Genomic DNA, 27,952 nt, shown 5'->3' with positions numbered 1-27,952 from the left:
AAACTCATTTAATTGCAGTTTATAACTGAAAGATTTTATTCTTCTGTCAATAAAAACTTAACGAAAACAATTTATAACAATGACTATTTATAATTGTCACGAAAATTTTTATAGTTATATTTTAACGGTAAATATCAGTAGTTTTAACTGTCATGAAAATCTTTATATTGACAATTTTAACTCTCACGAAATTTTATATATGACAATTGATTAATTGTGACAATTTTTTTTGTTACAATTTGAGTTTAATAAAAATTTGTAATGTCAAAAAAGTTTATATACGACAATTTCATAACAGCCATGAAATACATTATTACATGTTTCAAAAAAATTATCTATATCTATAAATTATAAAATGTAACCAAGTTGCGTATAATAAGATCAAAGTCTGATCAAATTTGTACATTAGGATATTTTATACAAATACTGTACTATAAGTCTATGACTACAATAAGAGAATGCCCAACGAACTATATTCACATTACATCAACCTCGTACATGTCGAAAATATGCCGAAACTCTTCCTTTATACATTTTTCTTTCTCAAAATATTGCTCCCACAAGCTACTCCTTCAATAAAATAAAACGAACAATTAAGAAAATATTAATATGAACTCCCACATTTTCTTTCTAACTCCAACATGCATTACATCATGACACATATAAACACTAAGTCTTAATTGGCTATCTTTACTGCAGGATAGCCACACAATTATCCAATTAGATTTTAAATTATATGCATGACACAAATATAAACATTAAGTTTTAATTGGCTATCTTTGCTGCATGATAGCCACACAATTATCCGACTAAACTTTAAACCACACAATTATCCAACTAGATTTTAAACTACATGCATGACACAAATATAAATACTAAGTCTTAATTGACTATCTTTGCTGTAGAATAGCCACACAATTATCCAATTGAAATAAGCAAAGGGAATGAATTCATTTTCATGAAGTTCATGTACAAAACAGCTATACGCTCAGCTACATACTCAAACCTATTAGTCCAAACTTTAGAACGTATCGTAGTTGAAAGAAAACAATCTAATCAAAAAATTATATTTGACAGTGAACACACAAAGTATTAACTATTTACTAAAATTGATGTACTTATGAGTCGAAACATAAACAAATTTTTATATGCACTTCACTAGAGGAATAAACCAACACTCCCATTAAGCATTAAAGATGGATGAGAAGTAAGCTTAGCATGGATGAGAAGTAAGCTTAGCTAATAGTCCTAATATAAGCGAGCACCAAAATATGAAAAATGAATCTATATAATTATAAATATCAAACCTCAACTACATCATGACATTAACTCATTACTTGTTACTTCCTTAGAAAGAAACATCCAAATAAATAGATATTTGGTAGACAATACCAAGATAAAGTTACAAACTGGAACGAATGGAGAAACGACACCGTACCTTTCCAGTTGATTTTCCATAACCAGAATAATCATACCAACATAAAATATAGAACAAAGGATCATGAGTCAATTATGCAGTTGGGTGCAATGTGTAAAATATTTCAAGAAATTCACGGTATTATGAAGGTAGCAGAGCAACTTTCCTTACTTTCAGCAATTACAAATGGTAAATGGGTATTTTTTTATTATGAAAAGTCGAGCTTCTATTGAGATGAATGAAAAAAAAAAAAAAACAACTCAACGAAGGGGAGCCAAACTAAAAGAATGAACTTCAATCAGCAGCAAAATCAAACCTAAAGAGTATACAAAATAAGTTCAACTACTTTGAATACTTTTTCGATCTTGTATAGTTTATGGCCTTGAACTGGAGTGCTCAAACAAGATTTTTTGTAATTACTCGACATGTACTATTGGATTAGATTGGAAGTCTTTTATGTAATCTTCCTTCAAAACAAAAACACCTTGTCCCGAGGTCCACTAGGCTGTATTTCACCTTTTTTCGGGCTCTTTGAATTAAAGTCTCCCTTGTTTCTTATTGAAAAAAAAAATATAGGAAAAACTACTCTTAAAATCGAGTTCAAGCACATTCTTAATGATGTCATCATGTGATCAAAATAGTCATTACCAATGTAAACATAATCGAGAGAAGTATAAATCCTTGTTTAATGACTGCTTCTGAAGTATGTATTTCAACCATAATTGTTAGAGCGATAAATGCCTAATTGCATTGAGAAAAATAATCCACTGTTCTCCCACACCACCATCCCTATTCCCCCTCTTCCATGGAGAAAAACGACGTTAAGACAATCGATTTTTCATTTCATTTGTATATGATACTGTCCAAAATTAGAAGTTAAGATATAGCTCCACCACCCCTCCCACCCACAAACAACATGCTTATCATAAAAACAACACATCATGCTTATCTCATCAATGTTTTAAAAAGCTTAAGGCGGCTTCGAGACTTTTTCTCACGAAGAGGCGAGACGTAAGCCTTGAGGCGGTGTGAGGCATAAGCCTAATTTCAAATAGGAAAAAAGTATAAAAGTCACAGGAATGTAGAACATTGTATTATTAACATGTCAGTGTTCATATAGAAGTATGAAATACATCATTTTTGTTTATTAGAACTAAAAATTAATTTTAAAAATTTAGGAAAGTAAAAAAGTATACTGAAAAATATTAAAAAAACAAAAAGGATTAATATGGAGAAAGGAAAAATTTGAAAGAACACCTCAATTATTTTTATTCTGATTAGAAGTTAGAATGGAAAACAATACTTCACCAAATTAGAAAATTTGTAGAATATTTGGTGTAATATTCATTGAAATTTTTGTAAAACCATATAACAGTAGAAATAAGGTTGGGTTAGCAGGCAGTGACATCACATATAGGAAAAAAAGAAAAGCTACAACAAAACAAAAATAAATAAATAAATAAGTTGCTTGCTTGCCACCGCTGTAAAACATTCCAATAAGCAAGTAATAAGTAAAGGAATAGATAAGCAAGTAATCAATTAAGCCTCATTTTATGTGTCAGGGGCGTAAGCTTTGAGGCACCTCAAGTCAGCCTCGCCTCAAGGCTTACGCCTCAAATGATTTTTAAAACACTGCTTATCGTCAACGTCATGCTTTAAATGAAAAGGAACTATTCATGCATACTCTTGACCATACATGCACCCTACGTGCCAAACACAAGCCTCATATCACAACTCACTAGTTTGTTTTCATGTTTCTTAAAGACTTACTCCTTCGAGTCGTACCGACTCCTGACCATGCATAGCCAAGGTATGGACACTTAGTCAACATGTTGTCACAAAATAATCATTCTCACAAGAACTCAGTATGCTTTTGTGAGACAAGAATAATTATCAATAATCCAGAAACACATCCAACACTCCAACAAATTTTCTTAATAGTCAGAACACAACCAACTCACAATATAACAATTGCAATATGTATAGAGTTGAACCTAATGCAAACAATCATACAACAACACTCGTAGGTACACAAGCAAACAATTCATTCATGGCAACACACAACAAACAAATCTCCTCACGTAAGAAACTAACACACTTTCATAGCCTTTATTTAATGCCTCAACAGAGGGCTAACAATCACAATAAACACCTAAGATCTTTTTCTTTGCCTCAAATCACTCACACAAAATCTTTCTTTTACAAAAACAAAGAAGCAAAGAGACAATACCTAACGGTTTTTTAGATTATCCAAATACTAAAGACTTTACCCAAATAAAACTAATTTATGAACAACACAAATGTTGAACAATAACAAGGAAAAACAATCTACTTATCCAAATCTTAATTGGCTACCTTTGCTGCAGGATAGTCACACAATTATCCAATTAGACTTTAAACTCTATGCATGATACAAATATAAAAACTAAGTCTTAATTGGCTATCTTTGCTGTAGGATAGCCACACAATTATCCAACTAGACTTTAAACTATATGCATGACACAAATATAAACACCAAGTCTTATTGGCTATCTTTGCTGCAGGATAGCCACACAATGATCCAACTAAACTTTAAATCACACAATGATCCAACTAAACTTTATACTATATGTGTGACACATATAAAAACTAAGTCTTAATTGGCTATCTTTGCTACAGGATAGCCACACAATTATCCAACTAGATTTTAAACTATATGTATGACACAAATATAAACACTAAGTCTTAATTGGCTATCTTTGCTACAGGATAGCCACACAATTATCCAACTAAACTTTAAACCAGACAATTATCCAACTAGATTTTATACTATATGCATGACAAATCAAAATGTTAAGACTTGAGAATTCATACTTCAACAATTTGTAAACAAATCAAAATGTTCACCAACCTAGCGACGAAGTTAATTGACTCTAATATAGTTGGAAGACTAATTCCATAAAACTTCGAGGTGAGGTGGCTATCTCATTTTACCTCAGGGGCTAGTGCGACTTGTTTATATTTTTCACCTTTGTAGTTCTATTCACTTACATAAAAGTATTCCAGAGTACGTCTATGCATTATTTGAGCATGAAATTAACATATTTCATCTAAAAGGGAGCATAATTCCTACATTTGATAAATATAAAGCTGAGGATATGGGTAAATAGGCCACGTTACTGGGTAGTTGATATGTAAAACTACAAAGGAGGTGTTGTTGGTACAAAAAAGTATGGCATTCTTAGGTGTCTATCATTTCTGATGTAAGGTACACCATGCGTTTTCAATAAGCACAAAAACTAGATCTATACTAGCCTTAGCCAAGTGGCAAGTCCTAGTCATTGATACAGAATTAATTCAAGAAAAAACTACTTTTACCTTTATGGAGAATTCATAATCTCATAGTTTAAGACAAAAAAGTGGGAAGCATGGCCAAGATGGATTACATGAGTTGATGGTAGTTTTACATTTGCAATGCTTGAAGCAGTCTATCATGAATTCGGCAAAGGACACATCAAGCAATATAGTTGACGAGTAAAAATCAAATCAATTAGTTTATGTAAATGAAAGTTGTAGAAATAAACATGCCTCATATCTCTTCAATGACTGGTCAACTATCTCCTTTCTTTCTCGATCTGTTTTGAACTTAGTAAGATATTGATAATAATCACCTTTCCTACAATCATCAATGCCATAATGTATCATTAGAGATCTCATCTCAAATAATTTATAGTGATACAGAAAATTTCAATTGAAATGTTAAAGATTTTGACCATGCTGAATCAAGAACAAATAACTACTCCCAGAAAACTTACATCTTGTAATAGAAAACTGATACTTTTGAAGAGATTGCAGATGGGATAAACATAATCTTATTTCCTATTTTTTTAATGAGTATTTGAAATTGAATTGTGGTAATAGAAACATGTAATTAAAAGAGAAATTTGGGGATTAAGCATTCGATGAAACCTAATCCTATAACCACTGCAACAATTTGTAATGTAGATTAAATGCACCTAAAGCCTATAAAAAAGAACCGAATATCAATCACTACTCGAGCATAAAAAGTAACTTTATATTATGTAACTATTGTTCAAGCCATATAATTTCCAACAATTATCCTATAATTTTAAAGCAACAATGCAGCATGTTCTACTTCATCTATTGTTAAAGCCATATATTAAACTTGGTCATTCCACAACACAAGAAAAACTAGAATAGTTGAAATTGTTAGTTTAATTATAGTTGTGAAGTGTAGATAGATAAAAGAAGAAATACATAATAATTAGAACATGGGTTGGACGTGCATAACATAGGTATCAGAGATTTGAGTTGCAAACTTATAGATATGGACAAATTTTATAAATGAGATGAGAAAGTTATTTTTATAGGGGACATTTGACAAACTTTTCACTTTTTAGTTCTAGAATGATCAACCAATAACATGATCTGAAGCAAAGTTTCAAATGGAAATAAGGCGTAATTACCATTAACGTGAAAGATGAAAGCAAAATCCCTACAAAGAGAAACCAAATTTCTTAGTAGACCAACAAAATCTTCGAGAAGATACATTGTGGAAATCTGATAAATTAAACATATTAGATGAGAAACCAACCATGGAGAGGATTAGACAAAGAACAATGACAAAATTTTTCCTAATTATCATGAAACAAATGAACGAACCTACTACATGAAGAGAACTGCTGCTGGTCGTCACCTTTATTATATTCGGGTACAAGGCGTTGGGTTCCAATCGGCTGCCACGGATCTAAATCGACGTAGCTGTCGGGGGAGTGCTGAATCTGATGGCAGAAACACGAAGCCGCCGCCGGAAGGTTACAGGACCGTCGAAACCACCACGAACCGCCGCGAAACACACCAAGACCGTCGAAAATCGCGTGGGTCGCTCATTGCTAAGGACGCGCTACCGTGTGACTCGTCACCGCTGCTGCAAATCGACACCGGTGCGGTCTACTGTTGCCCGAGGTTGGAAACGCGCCGCAGGTACGGGTGCTACTGTCGTGGGAGAAACCAAGACGTTCCGTCGCTGGAACAAGCCATGGAATGCAGTAAAACGCAGCTCGTTTTCGCCACCTCGCCATGGACTGCTTCAAACCGACGCTAGAGGAAGAAAGGTTGCCGCTATCTGAGGAGTCGCTGGAGGGAGGGCGTCGGCGACGAGGAAGTTGGGGCGGCGGGTGGCTGATAAATAAAGGAAGGGTGGGGTGGACGGCTAAGAGGCAGGGAGAATGGAAGAAGATGGTGATTTTTTTTAGGGTTGGTTTATTTTTTTTTTTTTATCTTTTATTTTATTAATGTTTAAAGCTTTATAAACAAAAAAAAAAAGATGATTTTGCCTAAAATTAAATTGAAATTAAATTGAAATTCTAATTTATCCAAAATTAAAACTCCAAAAAAGAAAAACCAACAATTAAGGAGAAATCCAAATGACCTTTCAATTTCATCTCTAAACTATATGGATTCAATACCTTTAAAATAACGGAAAAAAAAAACTATTGAATAAGAAAAGTACCTCAAAATTTGAATCTAGATTGGAGGGGCAGCGACCCTGGAATATTTTTCTAAATAGTTGGGAGTCATAATATTTAAAAAAAAATTAAAACAACATTGTCCGACAATTATTAAAATAATTGAGAAAGTCCACTTTTCGGAGTTGTAATATTTAAAAATAATTAAAAAAATATTACCGTCACTATTTTAGAATGGTCGGGAATATTAATATCTCTCGACTATTTCGAAAATATAGGAAATTGTAATATTTGAAAAAAAAAAACAATAGCACCCAACAATTTATTAAAATATTGTTGTAAAGTCCACTATTCGACTTTTTTCTAAAAATAGTCGGGAGTGGCAATTTAAAAGAAAAAATTAAGAACAAATTTTGTCCGACTATATAATAAAACAGTCGAGAATATAAACCTCTCCCGCCTATTTCAATGAACCGTCGAGAGTGGTAATATATAAAAACAAAATTTTACCCGACTATTAGGCAAATTGTCGGCAAAGTCCCGACTATTATTTTTAGTAGGAAAAAAGATGTCTCACCAGCGTCGAGAATAAAAGCGTCGGAAAAAACTCATAATTCTTGTAGTGTCGGCGATCGATTATGTGAATTTTCGTCATCTGGGTAATAGATCTTGAACGACGGTGCGAGGACAATGAAGGATGATGGCAAAGGCAAAAGGACATGAGGAAGATGATAAATTTTAAGTTTTTTAAAAAGAACATCGAAAAAGATGAGGAAGAAAGCCGTTCGCAAAATAGCGTAATTTGATTTGATTTATTTTAATTTTATTTACCTAGAAGAAAAAATGATTACTATATTAATATTATACTTGAAGTACAACATCTGGAATGGGGGATCGAACTCACAATCTCTTGGTTTGCAATCTATGTCAATTATCGTTGAGCTATGCTCACTTTGCCATAAAATAAGCTTATTTTGTTGGTGTTTGATGTGTCCATAAATCTCACTGGTCTTGAGTTCAATTCACACAAGCAACTAAATATGTTATCATTTATATATTTAAAATTTTTCTTCTTTTTTAATAAATATATCTACTAAGTTTTTATTTTTCATTTTATTGAGAAAAATTATGTCTTGTTTCTATTCTCCTTCAAAAAAAAATTCCTATTAACATTCTTAAAGAATCTAATGAAAAAAAAAACAAAAATTTCGAAACTAAGATTTAACTAAAAAAATTTATCTAAAATTCAAAATTTTATGTTATAAAAAATTTAAAGATTCATGAACCTAACTAGTTCCAATTTAAACTAAAATAAATTTCTAAGTAGTCGATTGAGTTGACTACATTTCATTCCAATTAAAAAAAATCAGGGTATAATTTAAATATGAATATTTTATTTAGAGAATGCTTAGTGAAACTAGAGTTAACTTATATTATTTTATGTTCATCGTCATATTTTAATTTTCATGATGAATTAAATTTATGCAAGGAAATGTGGATACGAAATAAAGATATATTATTTATTTTAAATAGAAAATATAATTAAATTAATTTTTTTATTGTAAAAAGTAATTTTTGTACAAATATAATAATAGAGAGTTAAAAAAATAATTGAAATCCACTAGACTCAAACTCGAGATCGAAGAAGAAGGGCACAATTACGTAGGTAAGCAGACCACTATACCAAATACAATTTTCCACTTATTTCATGGAGTATTTGGGGAAACTATTAGTCATAAATCTATACTCGATACGACCGGAGAATCCCAAAATAATTAATATCATCCATAAAACTACAGTTTTTCCAACTCAAATGAAATGCGGTCAAAATCATTTGTGACACATTTTGTATGTCATAGATTTTCAAGATGGTCTAGGTAACTGCCACGGAATACTTTAAATTTTTTTATTCTTCTTGACAATTATAAAATGTCATAAAACATAGAAATTTTCGTAGACCACCGTTTTTTCCTGTCAAAATCGCGCATCCATCATTTCGTGACAGTTTTCACTGTCATTGAAAATTCGATTTTCGTGACAGTTTTTAACTGTCATAAAACTTACAAAATCCGAAAATTAACGTTTTTTCCCGCAAAAAATGTGCCCCCATCATTTTTGACAATTTTTTTTCCTCCAAATTTTTTTACTATTCACAACTGTCATGGAAGACCACTTTTTTACTAGTGAAACTACACTTCAAATATTTTGTCACCTAAATGAACTGCACACCAAATGTTTTATCACATAATGAGTTTACTTAGTCTATGTGGAGATGAACTTGAAACTGTTTCCTTATATTATTTGGGGTAGTGTGTGCAATTCTCCCCTCCCGCTCCAGAAATCCTGCCCTCATCTTTTTCGTGGCCGTATGTTTTGAGGCATCTTTTGCTATGTGTCCTGCATGAAAATGGTCTCCACTCTCCTCGTGTGATTCCTTTACTACCACAATAGCTCGACTCTCGAAGACCCCCCTCTTATCCTATCTGTAACATGATGCTTCTGTATCTTTGTTCTCATATCAGCATGAGTCAAGGTTAGGAGTACATATTTCCTTATTGTACTAGTTTTCGCTTTCATTTTGATTTTGATTCCTTTTTAGAACCTCATTCTTTTTCTCTTTTTACTGTTGGATCTTTCAATGCATCGTTAGAGCAAGCTAACTCCCCATTCATTAACAGAATCATGAAAGAAAAAATAAACCTCGAAAGTTTAAATTGCCAACAATTAGATAATATGACAATTCCAGAGACCTAACTGATCATCTAGATGCAACGCAAGAATGGATGGACATGTATGGAGTTTGCAAAGCAATCAGATATTGTAGAGTGTTTTCTTAGCTCGATTATGGTACCAACAATTGAAGAAGAAATCTATCTTCTCCTTCAAGATATTATCCAGAAAGCCTCTCCGACACTATGTCACCAGGTTTAATAGTAAGAAGCTACTAGTTGAAGGGTATTACTGACGAGTTGTCATCTTCATAACTGGTTTAAACGACGAAGAATTCCTGTGGTCAATGGGAAATAGTGCCCGACAACTTTTTCAGAAGCATTAGCTAGATCACAAAAATATATAAGTGTAGGACAGTTGCTCCAATGTTTAAGGCAAGATCCCTATGACAAACGTGGTTGATCCGAACAAGATAGGGAAGGAGATCACATTAGGGAGACATTATCCGAAGCCAATCGGAGGAAGATAGAAATTCTCAAAAAATAAAAAATAAAAAAGGCAGACCAGGCATAGAAGCATTAGTTGACCTGCATGGCAAAACTCAACGAGACCCTACCTTGCTCATTGGATGTTGAGCATTATTATCGTTCTTTTTATTTTATTTAGGCAAACGTTCTTTCATTTTTATTAGACGGATGTTATTTCAATTCTTTAGCAAATAAGTTTAAATAATCCAAAAGTGCCCTTCAACAGCCCTTTTGACACCTCAAAAATCTCCACCAAGTAGGGGCCAGAAATGAGAGGAGGGATCAAGTTGATCCAGTAAACCTAAGAAAGACTTACACTAGTAGAAATTCGAGTTCTCGTGACATTTTGTAAATGTCAAGAAATTCTTTCGTGATGTTTTTAACACCGCTACCTATGCCCCCATCACAAAAGGTATTGGTGACGTTTTTAAAACGTCACGAAAAGTAGCATTCATGACGGTTCAAAAACGTCATGCAAAATATCGTTTTTTGTGACGCTTTTTAAACGTTAAGAAAAATAATTTCATGATGCTTTTAGATCGTAACGAATTCTTTTTTTCGTGACGTTTTTAAAACGTCACAGTAAATGAGTTACCATGACGGAATTAGAATTTGTGACGGTTAAATGAAAAATAATTTCATGACGCTTTTAGACCGTAACAAATTCTTTTTTTCGTGACGTTTTTAAAATGTCACAGTAAATGAGTTACCATGACGGAATTAGAATTTGTGACGGTTGACCAACGTCACGAACACAGAATTCGTTGCGAGAAAAGGTCACGTGACAGGATTTCGTGACCATTTTTCAACGTCACAAAAAATGATTCCATGACGTCTAAAAAACCGTTCGGCTTTGTGAAGTTTTAAAAACGTCATGAAAAATAGAATCAGTGACATTTTTGAAACGTCACGAAAAATTATATTTTGTGACAGTCAAAAAATGTCATAGAAAATTGATTTGATTTTGCTAGTATAAGTCACAGAAGACAAATTTCATATAATTAAATTGTCGATCGACATCACAAAGACAATAATTTATATAACAAAGTTGAAATCATATAGGAACAAAGTATTCCCCAATTTGTTAGTACAATATATTAAACATATGTACATAACATGTTCAAATTGCTAAAGTTCAAAGTACATAATTAAACATGTCTCACACACCAAACCCAACAAAGAAACACATCCATCAATTAGTTGCATTCCTAATTGTCTACTTCTTTGAGTTTGTGAAAGACCTAATGTAGAAAGCAATACCCAAGTTAGATAAATGAATAACTACGCACATCAATCCTCTTCTAACATAATTTCATTAGCAATATTCACAAACGTACAAGTTTCATAAATTAATCTCTTTCATCAAGTAACAACAATTTGCTTCACTAAAAAGATAAAATGAACAAAATAAGCAAAATGTCAACTAGAGCTAGCTCACTAATATAGCCAACACATATTGGAATGTATAAATGATTCAGAATTTTACATATTAAAAGCTAATTAATTAGATAAAGTAATGAAAATTGTACTTACTACCTACCTTTGATTGCTCATCTGCAACTGAGGAAACATATTAACGGATTTTGTTCTGGAGCATCACATATGAAAGGCTCTAACACTTGTAGTGTTACAATCCATGCAAATATTGTGCTTTCTAAAATAGGACATTGAAAAAAGGGTAAAATCCCTAAGTTATGAATAGAGGAACAATGAGAGTTTAGAATTGTATCTAAAATACTACAAACTATATTCTTCAACCAGTAAATGCAATGGTTATAAATTCTAACATCCGCTTCTTGAACTAAATAAAAAGGTAAAATTTGAACTTATCAAAACTCTTCCAAAGAAAGGTAAAATTTGCAAACTCAATGTAAGCTACAATCATGTTGAACCAACCATCCCCACTCCCCCAACCAACTGTCACAATCATAATGCAAATTCTAAATCATAAGTAAAATTATCTCAATCATTTCATCACATAAGTTGAAAGTAAAACAAAATTTTGAAAACTTTAAAACAAACTGTGTTGGATAAAGGTCAAGAATCTTATTTAAGTGGGTAGATTGGAGGAATCCAACATGTTGGTCAAGATGATTACAAAAAGACTCCAATTACCAGCCATAACAATCGAAATAATGGTTTCACTAAGTAACACCGAGAATAATGATAGTGTTGAAAAATAAAGATTCCAACCTACTCCTATGAGAAGGTAAGATATGATGTCATTAGTAATAGATTCTTGAGGTATCACATAAGGAATTAAATTTGTTGGTATGCTAACACTTACAAATCAGAAGCAAGAGCATCACCTTCGGACTGTCAATTCTGATGATGGCAGGCTTGAATCTTTTCGACTCTAAGCACAAAAAAGGGAGGGTTGAAAATTCATATTAAGCCACTTCTCCATTGAAAATTTCAAATATATATTTCTATGTCTCTATTTTTCTCTGTGCGCACATGGTATAAGCTTTATGATCATAATGAGATAAATAAAAGAATATGGCAACATACCATTCAAAGATATCTAAAGGCCAAGCTTACCTCTAACACTTCGAATCTTCTCAATGAATTGCTCCCCAACAATACCAATGCTAGGAATGCTTAAAGGACTCTTTACATGGGTAATGCTTCCTCCTGCTCCGATCACAGCTATTTAGTCTCCACCTCCAGATAAACCAATAATCCATTGCCTAACTTGGTGGGTTTTGTCGGAGAGTGGATTGGGATTGAGAGCTGCGAGAAGAGGAAATGATATGGAATCATGTGTTTTCGCTAAAGAAATTCGATGGGTATCGCCGGAGAGTGGACTGGGAGCCACCGAAAAAAAAAAAGGGTGGGGGTTGACAGCTACGAGAGGGGGGAGAAGGGAAAATAAGAGTTAGGGTTTCTTTTCCCTTTTTTTTCCTATGGTCTTTTTCTATTTTTTTTGTCAAACTTTTTTAATTTAATTTGTTTTTTAGAAAAATGGATAACCTAATTATCCAAAACTAAAAAAAAAAAAAAATCCTGAAACCCAAAATAACATGTTAATGAAAAAGGGGAAAATTGTAATCCTTTAAAAAAAATTAAAAAGATTTTGGAAATTTATTTAAGAAATTAACATAATTTCAAAACCAAAGAGTAAAATCCAAAGGAAGAAATTAAATTTCCAATTTCTAGGAATAAGATTTAATTAAAATCCATTCTAAAATTGGAAAACTTAATTTATCTTAATTCAATGAAATTAAACTTGAATTCTAATTTAAATTTTAATTTACCCAAAATTAGAACTCTAAAATTGGAAAATTCAAGAGTTTAAATTATCAGCTTAAGGGAAAAATCCAAATACAAAATTTAAATCTTAAAATAAATTAGCTAGAGAACGCGGGGCGTTACATAAACAATATGAATTGGTTTCTGATTCTGATTTCAAACATCTTAAATTAGCATTTTCATTCCCATTGATTTCATTATGATTGATTTACATTTTGATTCATTATTATTTTGATTCCTTCAACAGGGCTTTAATGCTAAGAGAAAACTAAAATTCTAAAAATCTATGAATTACTTACCCCCGATAACTTAATGGCATTCTAAATAACATTCAAAAAAACTTACCTAATAACATTCTAAATAACTTAATTAAATGATCATAAGCACGAAATATAAATTTTAACAGTACTATAGCAAATAAGAATTTGAAGACATAATATAAAATTTTACCAGTCACTGTAGCAAATAAGAATTTGAAGACATAAGTTAAAGGTGGGGTAGACATATGAGACTCATTTGAAGCTAAATATACCAACAAAAATTCATAATAATCACATAACATAAGAAAAACTCACTTCATAAATAGAAAAATCGAAATGGAAAACCGACGTGTAAAACATTTCCTAACGTTTTTAAGTTTCATGAAATATCCAAATTTTATGACCTTTCCTGACGTTAAAAAAATCGCCTAGTTCAATATTTTACATCATTTTTTTAAATAGAATAAAAATTGTAAATTACATATTTACTTTTAGTGGCATAAATGTCAAAAATTTACAAAAATTTGTGAGCACAAATAGAGAGATTTTCTTGCTAAAAGACACGGCTCACATTTTTATAGAGTTTAAAAAATGTCACAAATGATAGCAAATTCGTTAGTTTTCATATTTTTCCCGCAAAAAATATCGCTCCACCATTTTTTAAACGTCACGAAAAGCCAAAAGAAATATTGTTTTCCCACAAAAAATGAACCTTATCTTTTCGTGACAATTCTTAAACGTCACGGAAAATAATTTTTTGTGACGTTTTTTAAACGTTATGAAAAAGCTAGAAATCCGAAAAACTTTGTCTTTTCCTACCAAAAACGTGCCTCTCAATTTTGTAACGTTTATTAAAAGCTGTGGAAAACGTGTTTTCTTTCAACTTTTTGTGACGGTTAGAAAACGTCACGAAAAGCCAAAAATTTGGAACACTCCGTCTTTTCCTGCCATAAATGCGCCTCAACATTTCGTGACGTTTTTTAAACGTCACAAAAAACCAACTTTTTGACGACCATTTCGTGATGGTTAGAAAAACGTCATGAAAGGTCAAAAATTCGGAACACTCCGTCATTTCCCGCAAAAAACGCGCCTTAATCTTTCATGACGTTTTTTAAACATCACGAAAAATCAACTTTTTGATGATCATTTCGTGATGGTTAAAAAATGTCACGAAATGTTAAAAATCCAGAAATCTCCGTTTTTTCCCTCCAAAAATGCGTATTTTACGTTTCGTGACGTTTTTTAATAATCTTCAACGGTATTTTACTGTTCATGGGCGTCACAAAAACCCAAAATTCTAGTGGTGTTAGTTATGCTAAAAACTCTACAAATCAAGCCAATTAAGGAACCTTAAGAAAAGATTGAATTGTTGTAGGTATACAAGTTAAGCCAATTAGAAATGATAGGATGTGAATCCCGCAGCGGAAGCGATGATCTTCGTTCATCAATTTTGAGAAACAAACCCATGTGCAAAAGCAAATACAGGGGAAAATAAAGGTTTCCATTACCTTTGAAGAACGCTTCTTCAATGGATTAACCCGAACACCACCAATAGAACTTCCATGCTATCCTCTAGGTACCGAGAACTCGCTTATGGGAGCGATCGATTTGGAACAAGAGGGATTGGAGAAGAGAGAAAGCTTGAGAGAATTATGTTGGGAGTTCTTGGCTGTTTCTTGTTCTGTTCTTCCTGCATAACAGTTCTGCATTCAAAACAAAACAAAATGACGTGGGGAGTTACCCCACGCCATTAAACTCCTCACTCCCCCTACTACAAAATGTAGGGGAGTTAATAATTAATAACATTAATTAATTAAAATTAAAATATTAAATAATTATTGATCAAATTAATAATTAATAAATTTTAATTAATAATTATTAATCTAATTAATAATTAATTAATTAAATATAATATTAAATAATTAACAATTAATTATTTAACATTTAATTAAATATCTCATATTTAATTAAACCATATTCTCTCTTGTATAACTATAGATTTAATGTACATCTTAGGTACATTAATTTTTAACCTATAGTTTTAATATGAATCCAATTCATATTAATTATTTGAATCCTATTCAAATATTTCTCTCATAATAATGTATTGGATTAATTTTGAATCTCTATCAAAAATTAATATATACTTATATATAATGCATCAATATACATTATATATATTCCCTTACATAATTTGAACATTTCAAATTATTTCATAATTCTTGATCCTCGTTTTACCCATTATGAGCTAGTAAGGGGACTTAATGGATTTACAGATTAGAAGCTCCAACGATACGAGATTAATCGGTCAAACTCATTGACCGAGTTAATCAACATTTACGAGTCACTCCACTAAAGAACCGCAGCTGCACTCTTCTCACTGCAGAATGTTTTCGTGTCCATGGATATACGACCATTAATGACAAGTCAATCCTTCACGAGTGCTCGTAACTCAAGTTGGGCCAAATTATCGTTTTACCCCTAAGTTACATCTTACTCCTTAAATAACATTGCTCCTCTAATGAACAACCCGGTTATGGTCCGACCAATAACCGGAAGCCCCTCTCGGGCCAGTGAGAGGGTGGAGCCCTTTGTTTAAGTCCTGAAGTCAGTATTTAAGAGAACATTCATCTACTCCCTAAAGTCGGGGAGGAGTGAATTCCATCTTGTGAAGTTATGTTCCCAGCTCCCCACTTGGTCTCGTCCCCAAAATGGTAGAAATATTGAGTTGTTGACTCGGACCACTCTCACCCATACAGATCAAAGGACGAGCCTTCACGGGCAGGAGTCCACAACTCACTCAAGATTGAGAATGAGTTGCCTGGTCATTCTAAGAAATAGCAATCTGTTAGTTAACGGTGTTACATCTAAAAATTGGCTATTTCGCGGTCCGGTCTTATACAAACTCATTGTATAGGATACTCCACTCGCATGTCTCCACACGAACGACCTGGATCGAGTCGTCTGTAACATTTACATAGTGGGCCGTATCCACAGTGTTGCTAGGATAAGGTACTAGGATAAGGTACCCAGCCTTATCCATCTTGTGAAGTACGTCTGGGTGCTTGAAATGTTATATATAATTTATTGATTAATTTTGTGTTAAAATTACGTTATAATTTGTGATTAAACCCTATTCACCCCCCTCCCCCCAGGGTTGTCATACCGATCCAACATATTCATTGGTCTTACTTTGAGGGAAGAGCAAGTCGGCTCAAAGATGACCAACTCCTTTGATTTTCAATTTTCCTGAATTTTGAACATAAAAAGTCCAATATATAAACTTTAGAGAATTAGATTTATACACCACAGGAATTCAAAATTAGTTATGTTAAAGACAACGGTACTCCTAGTAGTTCGAGTAACTCCTCAATTGTATGATATTGTCCGCTTTATTTTTTGTTTCACCCAAGAGATCTCGTACAAACGAAGATAATTATCCTTTCGTATATACAATGGATCACCCATTTCTCTTTTCTTGTACTCCATACAAACCCAACAAGTTATTTGCGCTCAAAGTTCAAGTAAGTTATAAACTTGGGAATTTGAGTTCGTGGATGTGTCAATCAAGGTGGAAATGTGAGAGATAGAGAGGTGGTAATGAAAATAAATAAATAAAAACTTTTGATAGGAACAAAATTGAATAAACATTCAAACATTTGGAGTTAAAAAAACAAAGATATGTTGTTGTGAATCAATTTTGTTTCTTAATCTCAAATCTGAAACTTTTTTAAAAAGTAAAATATTAAAATTATAATTTTATATTTAATTTTTAAATATATATTATATAAACAAATAATGTTTTAGTTTATTATAAAATTAGAAAGAATAAACTAGATTTTATATGAAAATTTTGTATACAATTTTTAGAAACATTTTGTGAATAATAATATAAGAAATGAGAAACAAAAGAAGAATGAAGCAATGGGTAGATTTGTAAAACAGAAAAATAGGAATATTAGGAAATGAATAGTTTAGTTCCCAATGCAAGTTAAGCATTAAAGAGTGAACTGAGAAGACCCACATCGGCTAAGTAGTCGCCAGGAGAACCTGAAGAAGTGATATAAATAGAAACAATGTCGAACATTGAAACATACTTACCTGGACGGGGTGAATGGGCGATCAAGAAGGCCCATGGCCTAGGCCGGTGACCTCCATTGCACATCTGAGAAGGGTGCCCGCCCAAGGTCTGCCCAAAAGCGGCAGAGCCTACGTCATTATTTGTGGCAGTGGGGGCCTGCGTTCGCGCGGCTTCTTTTAAGCTCCCAATTTCAAGTATTTTATCCCATGACGCAACTTCCTCTTGTATAATAGGTAACAATTCAACTCTAGTTTGTAATTATTTAAGTATTTTAGTAGGTAAATGGTAAATTTAGTCTCGAGCAAATTGACACTTGATTTTGATAAGATTTTTCTCCACCAATTTTTAAGAGTGTTAAACTACTAAGACTATTGTTACATATAACAATTTAAAAATACTTTGGACTAAATTATAACAATTTAAAAATACTTGGACTAAATTGTGTGCATTGGGTCTCACATTTTTACCATGTGGGGTCGTCCTTTTTCAATTCCCACCTAACTGTAAACCGTTCTCGGGACAACATCATATGATATGATTATCAAAATTATACGTTTGGAATTGCGGCAGCCGCTGCCTATTTCCGGTGGAGAATTAGGTTAATTACAGAGGAGATTTAATGTGTGATCAAAGAAGCAAGGTGGTGAATTGGTTTATTATTTTTCCTCATGTTGCGGTGGTAAATTGGGTTTTTTGGCCATGTGCTCAAAGTTGAAGCTGGAATGGTTTTTTTTTTTTGGGAGCTAGTGTATTTGCATGGATTGTGGTGAATTGCAATGGAGTCGTGAAAATTGAAATAAATCAGAAAATCGAATTTGCTGTTTTTTGTAAGTGAGGCATTTATGTCTTCCATGCTCCGACTTGAGGGAGGATGATATGATTTGATATAATTTAAGATATGTTTCGATATTATTTATGTTTCTTATTAAGATTGGAATGTATTTGATTTAGATGTCTTATTCTTATTATAATTAGGATTATCCTATTATTGTTGGATTTTTAATAGTGAAAGAAAGTGAAACTGGAAGATATTGAAAAAACCGTTGAGTATACAAATTTAACATCCGGAAATTAAATTTATGTATTAAGAATTTGATTGTGTAACAAATCCTTTTTGTTTCAACTTTTGTGTCATGTAACATCAAATTTGTTAAAGTTACAAATATGTTAAAGTTACATATTTGTTAAAGATAAGTTATCTTTTAAATAAGAAGTTTTTTCCTTTATTTAGTTAAAGTTACAATTGTAACTTTATATGTGTTTAAGTTTCTTGGGAGATGTTACACATTTAGAAAACTATATATAGTTGTTGTTTTCCTTCATTTTGAGATATCCAAGCATTTCTCATTTTGAGTTATTCCTCCTCTCCCAAAAGTTCCCTCTTCTCTTGAGTTGTTGTTCTTGTTTGTGTTAAGAGCAAGTGTCTAGCTAAGAGTTCTGCTAGATCCGAGTAGTTCAAAGTTGCAGTTCTACTGGAGTTAGTTGTTGTATCCTGCTGAGACGATCGTTGTAGCCTGCTAGCAACTTGTGTAGAGCGAATAACTGTCTTCAGGTCAACGTTATTGAAGCGTGCCTCGACTATTTTGATCAAGTTTTGGTGTTCATCAAGTTGTGAAGATCTATAATTGTTTGTAGCCAATTACGTTGTAAATTGTTACTGGTATTATTCAGTTTACATATACATATTTACCCAACAATCTGAAGACAATTAACTAATGGTTACAAACACTTCCACCAACGCTTCTTCGATGATGGGATCGACCATTGTCAAATCTCATGCTGAAAAACTAAAGAAGTTCAAGGGAGAAAACTTCAAAAGATGGCAACAGAAGATGATTTTCTACCTCACCACCCTAAATCTTGCTTACATCTTAAAGGAGGTATGCCCAACTACTCTCCTAAAAGCAATCACTCCTGAAATTGAAGCTACCAAGCAAGCATGGTTACATTCAGACTTTCTATGTCGCAACTACATCCTGAATTGCATGGATGATACCTTGTATAATGTCTACTGCAATGCCTTTGATACTTCAAGACAATTGTGGGAGGCATTAGACAAGAAGTATAGGCTGGAAGATGCTGGTACTAAGAAATTCCTTGTTGGAAAATTCTAAGATTATAAAATAGTTGATACCAAGTTGGTAGTCAAACAGTTGAAAGAATTGCAAATTATCATCAGTGATTTGAAAAGTGAATGATTGGTTATTAATGAATCATTCCAAGTTGCTGGTGTGATTGAGAAGTTGCCTCCTGCTTGGAGAGAATTCAAATCTTATCTCAAACACAAGCGAAAGGAGTTGTCCATAGAGAATCTTACTGTGAAAATCCGCATTGAAGAGGACAACAGAAAGGGAGACAAAGAGCCACGTAAAGTTGAAGCTAATGCCCATATTGCTGAAGCTTCAAGGCGTCATCCCAAAAAGAATCAATTCAAGACAAAGAATGTGAATCTTGGGCCAAGGAATAACGCTAACAAGCGCATTCGTGCAATCCGCTGGGTTTGTGGCAAGAGTGACCATATAGCTGCAAACTGTAGACACAAGAAGGGACAAAACTCTAACAACGAGGCCAACACTATAGAAGATGACAATTTAACTGCTGTTATCTCTGAGGTAAATATGGTCTTTGACACCAAAGGCTAGTGGATTGATACTAGTGCTACTAGGCACGTCTGTGGGGACAAATCACTATTCACCACTTATGAGAAGCTAGATGACAGTGATAAACTGTACATGGGAAATGCTTCAACAGCCTCAGTGGAAGGCAGAGGAAAAGTCCTGCTGAAATGGACTTCTGGAAAGATACTTACCCTCACTGATGTATGACATGTGCTAGAGATTCGAAAGAATCTTGTGTCAGGAACCTTACTTAACAAAAATGAGTTCAAACTCGTAATTCAGTCAGATAATTTTATACTAAAGGGGGTATGTATGTGGGAAAGGATTATCTAAATAATGACATGTTCAAATTGAATGTACTAGCACAAGTGCCCAAGAATTACAATAATAATAACAACTCTTCTGCTTATATTATTGAGTTATGTGATGTATGACATTCTAGGTTGGGGTATGTCAATTATCATTCTTTACAAAGAATGGTAAGTGTAGGACTATTGCCTAATTTTAATATTGATAATAGACACAAATGTGAAGTTTGTGTCGAATCAAAGTTTTCTAGAAAGTCATTTTCGTCTGTGTAAAGAAGTAATTAGTCACTTGATTTAATCCACAGTGATGTCTGTGATTTGAAAAGTACTCCCGCAAGAGGTGGTAAGAGATATTTTGTCACATTCATTGATGATTGTAGTAAATATTACTATGTATATTTATTACATGGTAAAGATGAGACCTTAGATGTTTTCAAATCAAATCAGGCAAAAGTTGAAAATCAACTTGAGAAGAAAATAAAAGTGTTTAGATCAGATAGAGGTGGTGAATATGAATCGTCATCACTTTCTGAATTTTGTGAAGTTAATGGTATAATCCATCAAACTACGACACCTAATATACCACAACAAAATGATGTAGCTGAAAGAAAGAACTGAACTTTGAAGGACATGGTCAATTGTATGTTAAATAGTTCAGGTCTACCCCATAATTTGTGGGGGGCTTTGCTTATAGCAAATTTTATCTTAAATAAAATTCCACATAAGAAGACCAATAAGTCATAAGTGTGGAAAAAGAAGTTACCCACATATAAGTGTGGGGTGTTTGACAAAGATTCCTTTACCAAAAAGGACAAAACTTGGACCTAAGACAGTTGATTGTGTCTTTATAGGCTATACTATGTGTTGACACCGTATTTGGTCCGACTCAAATTTTATTATTTTTATTTATCTATTATTAACATTAATATTAATATTTTATTTTATAAAATTTTATTTTATTTGTTTTCATTAAAAATAACATATTTTACTTTATTATTAGTTTTAAGGTAAGGTTTTAATTAAATTTAAAAATAGATTTTGTTTTAAAAGAATTTGATTTATTATTAAAATAAATAAATAAATAAGATTTGATTTTAAGCAAATAATTTTGTTTCAAATAAAAAGATTTGTTTAAATTTAAAAAAAATAAGTTTTTTTTAATAAAATTTATTTTGATTCTGTTTTACTCGTCAACACTACTGTAACGTAACCTTTTCTCCTTTATCTTCTTCCTTTTTTTTCTCTCTTCAATTTTGACCCTCCCTATTGTTACCGTTGCATTTTTTTTTGCTTATTTAAGAAGAGGGAAGGGACAGATTTGGGGGACACAAAAAAATACAGAAAAACACAAACGCATGGGAGAGGGAAACAATATAATTTTTGTTTTTCACTTTTCAACATTTCTCTCTCTTCAAATTCAAACACCCATTCTCTTTTTCTTTTACTTTTTTTTTTCCTTCCTTTTTCTTTCTCTCTACAACTCATCTTCTTCCTTTATCTTCTTCTTCCTCCTTTTCATTCTCAAAAACCCCTCTCCCAAGCTCACACATTTGCCGACGATCCATTCCGATATCCACTAGTGAAGGCGCACATCCTCCGACAAAAAAGACTCCAGCGACCGGCACGGCAAATCGGCAGCGACAGCAGCTCCAACGACAAACCCGTCCAAATCTACACCTCCACGAGCAGCGGCACTCCGGCAAGGGTCCTCCATTACAACCACCGTGAATGTGGATTATGGAAAAAGAAGAAGAAGCTCCTAAATAAGAAAAATAAAACTTTGTTTTCTTAAAGGTAAAAGAAATTTACCTTTTTTGTTTAACCTTTAAAATAAGTTTTTTCTTTCTTTTGCTAATTTTGTTTTTCTCTTTAAAGAAGATTTTGTTTCAGTTTTTTTTATACAAGTCTTTTTATAAGTCTTCTTTTAAAAGATAAAAGATTTTATTTTGATTTTAAAATAATTTTCTTTTTTTCCTAAATAATGAGTGTTGAGTTTTAAAAATAAAAATTATATATTTTTTAGGAAAATATTAAAAGTAAAATTTTTATTTCAAAAGTGAATGAAAGTGTTAAATAAAAATAAATAATTACCAAATTACAAATTAAGCAAAAGCTTGTTTTAAAATAAATGATGCTATAAATAAGTTTAAGATTTTTTAAATAAAAAGTTTTAAACGAATTTCAAACTCAAAATAAAATAAATATTTTTCTTCATATTTTTTTTCCCTTCACGAAGTTTAAAAATAAAACGTTTGTATTTAAAAAAATGTATTTTAAAAAGAATCTTAACTTATATCTCAAAGTGGTGGCACATTGCTGTGATGTTTCAGTGTCAACACTCATGTCACAAGTTCAAGTCTTGATGTTCTCTAAAATTAAAATGACGGGAATTGGAACCTTCCATTATTCTCGAGGTGTCAAAATTTTTCTAATGGCCTTCGTGCCACTCATAGGTATACATTCATATTTTATTACAAAATGTGAATTAATATAATATGAGACATTTAAAATAAAATAAAAACATTTTTTTGGACCAAATAAAATAATAGGATAATTTTTGACAAAATGTGGTACCGTTTTCGGACGGGTGTCAGAGGGTACTAACACTTTCCCTACGCTCAGTCGACTCCCGAACCTAAAATCTGTTTTCGCAGACCAAGTTTTTAAAATAGGTGACCAATCACACCTCGTAGATGATTGGTGGTGACTTCAAACCCTTATCTCGAAAGAGACCCTTCAGAGGATGACGTCGGCCGCTCCGCGTCGCGATGACGTTGCGACATTATGCATATTGCTGCTTATAGATTTATGGTGATTAAATCAGAAATACCTGATATTAATAACAATACTATTATGGAATCTATTGAAGCTGAATTCTTTGAGGATATATTTTATTTTAAAGAAGAAAGACTAGAAGGTAATGGTACCAAAAGGAATCATGAGGCTAGCTATTCAAAATGTCAAAACGATCAGGAAACTGAGATCGAACATAGAAGAAGTAAAAGGAGATCTCAAAATTTTCAAGAAGTTGTGTCTTCTCCAGATGCACCTTATTGGAGAGAAGCTATCAATAGTGAGATAGAATCCATTTTACATAACAATACCTGGGTATTGGTTGATTTACCTCCTGGAAGTAACCAATTGGAAGTAAATGAATTTTCAAAAGAAAGCTAAAAGCTGATGGCACTATTGATAAATATAAAGCCTGTTTAGTTGCTAAAGGCTATCGTCAGAAAGAAGGGCTAGATTTCTTTGATATCTATTCTCCAGTGACGATGATTACATCTATAAGGAGGTTAATTGCTATAGCAGCTTTACAAAATTTGGAAATACACCAAATGGATGTAAAAACTGTGTTTTTAAATGGAGACTTAGATGAAGAAATATGTATGGAACAACCTGAACGGTTTGTTGTAAAAGGACTTAAAAATAAAGTTTGTAAATTTGTAAAGTCTCTTTATGGGTTGAAACAAGCACATAACAATGGCATGAGAAGTTTGATCACACTATGTTATCTAATGGATTTAAGATAAATGAGTGTGACAAATGTGTCTATATTAAAACCATAGATCAATATTGCACCATTGTTTGTTTATATGTGGATTATATCTTGATAATGGGCACAAGTAGAAGTGTCATTGATTCCACTAAAATAATGTTGAATTCCAACTTTGATATGAAAGACTTTGGTCTTGCCGATGTTATCATTGGAATCAAAATAACAAGAAATCCAAATAAATATATACTTTCTCAATCTCATTATGTAGAGAAAGTGTTGAGAAAATTTGGTCATTTTGAGAGTAAGTCAGTAGTTACTCTGTTTGATCCAAATTGTAAGTTGAAGAAGAATAATGGTGAATGTGTATCTTCTCTAGAATACTCTAGAGTTGTGGGTAGTTTAATGTACATAATGAATTGTACAAGACCTGATATTCCCTATTCAGTAGAAAGATTGGCAAGATACACTAGCAATCCTGAGCATGATCATTGGAATGCACTAGCAGAGTTTTAAAGTACTTGAAGTACACTGTCGACTATGAATTGCATTATACGAAATATCTATCTGTACTGGAAGAATTTAGTGATGCTGATTGAATATCTGATAGCATGGAGACTAAATCAACCAGTGGGTATATATTTATCTTAAGTGGAGCAGTTGTGTCATGGAAATCTTCAAAACAGACGTGTATAGCACGGTCTACTATGGAATCGGAGTTTATAGCTCTTGATAAAGCTGGAGAAGAAGCAGAATAACTACGAAATTTTCTTGAAGATATTCCATTGTGGCCGAAGCCAGTAAGTGCCATATGTATTTATTGTGACAGCTTAGCAGCCTCAATGAGAGCTAAGAATAATGTCTATAATGGGAAGTCACGACACATAAGACGCAGACATAATTCTACCAGGCAATTGCTCTCTAATGAAATGATTTCCATTGATTATGTAAAATTAAAAGAGAATGTTGCAAATCATTTGATGAAAGGATTATCTCGAGAGCAAGTTGCATATACATCGAGGGAAATGGGACTAAAGCCTATGAAATGAAATATATGGTGGTAACCTAACCTAGTTGACTGGAGATCCCACGATCTAGGTTCAATAGGCAAACTAGCTGGATAATTCATAGTTGACACACTAAGAAACTTAGTTTCTTCCCATTTTTATGATACCATGTGTGTGATCTATTGATGTTAAGGTCATATTGATATCTTGATTACAAGAGGAGTAGTGGCAGAATACTCTTAATCAATATCACTTATATGAGAGTAGAATTGGGTTGGTTCCTATGAGAACTTTTTAAATGACTTATGTTCTTTAAAGCTCTCATGAATTCAGAATCTTGTCCAGGACCAAAATGGACACAACCGTATAGAACTCAAAGATACAAGAATAAGTTATGTGTGATATTTGTTATCTCAATTTATCATGAGAAAGATAGTTCCAAAGCTAGTTCTCACTATTTCTTCAGTAAATTCGATAAATATTTACTAAGAAAGGTTCAAGTCCAAAATACACTTCTCCTGATGCGTAACTTATCTATTTGCTCTCAACATCTTGATCGTGTTTTGTCTGTCTCACTTTCTTTCGTGTGGGGGATTGTTGGATTTTTAATAGTGAAAGAAAGTGAAACTTGAAGATATTGAAAAAACTGTTGAGTATACAAATTTAAAATTCGGAAATTAAATTTGTGTATTAAGAATTTGATTGTGTAACAAATTCTTTTTGTTTCAACTTTTGTGTCATGTAACGTCAAATTTGTTAAAGTTACAAATATGTTAAAGTTACATATTTGTTAAAGATGAAGTTATCTTTTAAATAAGAAGTTTTTTCCTTTATTTGGTTAAAGTTACAATTGTAACTTTATATGTATTTAAGTTTCTTGGGAGATGTTACACATTTAGACAATTATATATAGTTGTTGTTTTACTTCATTTTGAGATATCCAAGCATTTCTCATTTTGAGTTATTCCTCCTCTCCCAAAAGTTCTCTCTTCTCTTGAGTTGTTGTTCTTGTTTGTGTTAAGAGCAAGTGTCTAGCTAAGAGTTCTGCTAGATCCGAGTAGTTCGAGGTTGCAGTTCTACCGGAGTTAGTCGTTGTATCCTGCTGAGACGATCGCTGTCGCCTGCTAGCAACTTGTGTAGAGCGAATAACTGTCTTCAGGTCAACGCTATTGAAGCGTGCCTCAACTATTTTGATCAAATTTTGGTGTTCATCAAGTTGTGAAGATGTATAATTGTTTATAGCCAGTTACGTTGTAAATTGTTGCTAGTATTATTCAGTTTACATATACAGCGTATATTTATCCAATAATTATAACTAGGATGATAGTTGTATCCCGACTAAAGCATTCAATTCAATAAAATTATATTTTATTATTATGTCCATGTTCATTCCTTCTTAAAATTTGTCATCATAAGAAACACTTAATTTAAATCTAAACCCATGTAGAAGATGAAATGGGGGAGAATTATAAAGGTACGCATAAATTCAGTGAAGGATTACTGAATGAACATTATTGTCAAAAAAGGAGAGGGAGAATTATAAAATCCCTTGGCCAGACAACTCCATCTACATATGCTACAAATCGGACTAAGACTTCGTTGCCATCTTCTGCTTCAATTAAAATTCTTTGATTTCTTTTTTTCTAGTCGGATACAAAACTCACTTCATCTTTGCAAAAAAAAAAGAATTCACTTATGTTTTTTAAGTAACTTGAGCACAGTAGGCTATAGTACTACATTATTATCTATAACAGGTAGTGTAATCGAGACACCATGTGATAAAAAACTAAAGTCCGTAAAAATCATTAAGAGACGTTCAAAGTGTGACAACTCTTCCTTTAAGTATAGAAAGATTGATGAAATATCACTCTCAAAGAACTAGAATTCTAACCTTATGCCAGGACAAAAGGACAATCTCAGGTAGAGAATTTCTATGGAGCATAGGCCTCCCAAAAGGTAACGGAGGTCTCCCAACTTCCAGCAAGTCGATAGGCCAACACATCCCAAATAACGGACGTGCGTACAGGTCAATAGACTGACGCATTCCAAGGCACTTGGATGCATGTGTACGACTATACAAATAAATACCGAGCGCATCTTCATCATAATAAAATCACTATAAATTGCTATATGAGGTATACAATTTTAACAAAACTGACATCGTAATTTGTGATTCAATTTCTTACTTGGGCATCAAAGTGTCATGCACTTGACACCACACCTTTACTAGATTCATTTAATGATAGGTGACACAAGAGCCAAACATAGATCTCTTGACAACGATGAAGAATAATATCCTTTGCCAAAATCACACATCAACATCATCTATCTTTTTTACGTAATATTCTCGAGTGGAGAGCCAAGAACTTAAAAAAAAACCAGGTTGTATCTCTCTTTATTTTATATGCAATATCTTAAAAGTAGGAGAATGTTTACTTATAGTTCTTCTCGGGTTATTCGACTCTCGTGACGATGTAAACGGCAACTCATAGTAGCATGTTTGCCTTCTTGTGATGTGATTAAGATCATTAGAAATTATAAGAAAATATGAATTGATTTTCCTTCAAATGTAGGATGGTAATTATAGCTGTGAACTTAAAAGATTACATTGGAGTGGGATGAGGGATGTATATAACACTATTCTTCAAAAAAATATTTTTATCTAAAACAACTTAAAACAAACGGGTAAGTTGACAAAAATTTAGAAAATTAATTAGGCTACCTTAAAAAAAAAAAACAACTCGAAATTTTTTCCCATTTCTAAATTCTCTTAATTTAAAATTTCAACTCTTGCATGACTGAATCAAAATATTTTAAATAACAAAAACTAAATTAAAAATATATATAT

The 27,952-nt window shown here is 32.5% G+C and overlaps 1 protein-coding gene, 2 long non-coding RNA genes and 1 other non-coding gene across 6 annotated transcripts; 2 read left to right on the top strand and 2 right to left on the bottom strand.

Annotated features, from left to right (window-relative positions):
• Positions 1-318: 318 nt before the first annotated feature.
• On the bottom strand, positions 319-6,693 carry LOC111022538 (uncharacterized). Of its 2 annotated transcripts, none has more exons than XR_015791740.1 (4): positions 6,080-6,693; positions 5,884-5,912; positions 4,985-5,072; positions 319-570 (listed from the first exon to the last, which is right to left on the bottom strand). It is a non-coding gene; the product is annotated as an uncharacterized LOC111022538 (long non-coding RNA). The 2 variants fall into 2 exon arrangements; XR_002602982.2 differs by having other exon boundaries at positions 343-564.
• A 4,415-nt stretch (positions 6,694-11,108) lies between these two features.
• On the bottom strand, positions 11,109-12,959 carry LOC111022543 (uncharacterized). 2 transcript variants are annotated; one of them, XR_002602983.2, is made up of 3 exons: positions 12,624-12,959; positions 11,623-12,438; positions 11,109-11,323 (listed from the first exon to the last, which is right to left on the bottom strand). It is a non-coding gene; the product is annotated as an uncharacterized LOC111022543 (long non-coding RNA). The 2 variants fall into 2 exon arrangements; XR_015791816.1 differs by having other exon boundaries at positions 11,109-11,736; positions 12,370-12,438.
• Positions 12,960-17,687: 4,728 nt separating this feature from the next.
• LOC148210932 (U1 spliceosomal RNA) lies at positions 17,688-17,852 on the top strand. Its single transcript, XR_015792068.1, has one exon. It is a non-coding gene; the product is annotated as a U1 spliceosomal RNA (small nuclear RNA).
• A 1,538-nt stretch (positions 17,853-19,390) lies between these two features.
• LOC111022547 (uncharacterized) lies at positions 19,391-20,317 on the top strand. The gene is made up of 2 exons (XM_022299710.1): positions 19,391-19,757; positions 19,899-20,317. Exons 1-2 carry the CDS (start codon positions 19,391-19,393, stop codon positions 20,315-20,317), a joined length of 786 nt encoding a protein of 261 aa, XP_022155402.1.
• The last annotated feature ends 7,635 nt before the right edge of the window (positions 20,318-27,952 follow it).

The sequence above is a fragment of the Momordica charantia genome (assembly GCF_013281855.1).
Source record: "Momordica charantia cultivar OHB3-1 chromosome 6 unlocalized genomic scaffold, Mcharantia_2.0 BLBB01000006.1, whole genome shotgun sequence".
NCBI lineage: Eukaryota > Viridiplantae > Streptophyta > Magnoliopsida > Cucurbitales > Cucurbitaceae > Momordica > Momordica charantia.
This window is presented reverse-complemented; position numbering and strand designations above follow the sequence as displayed.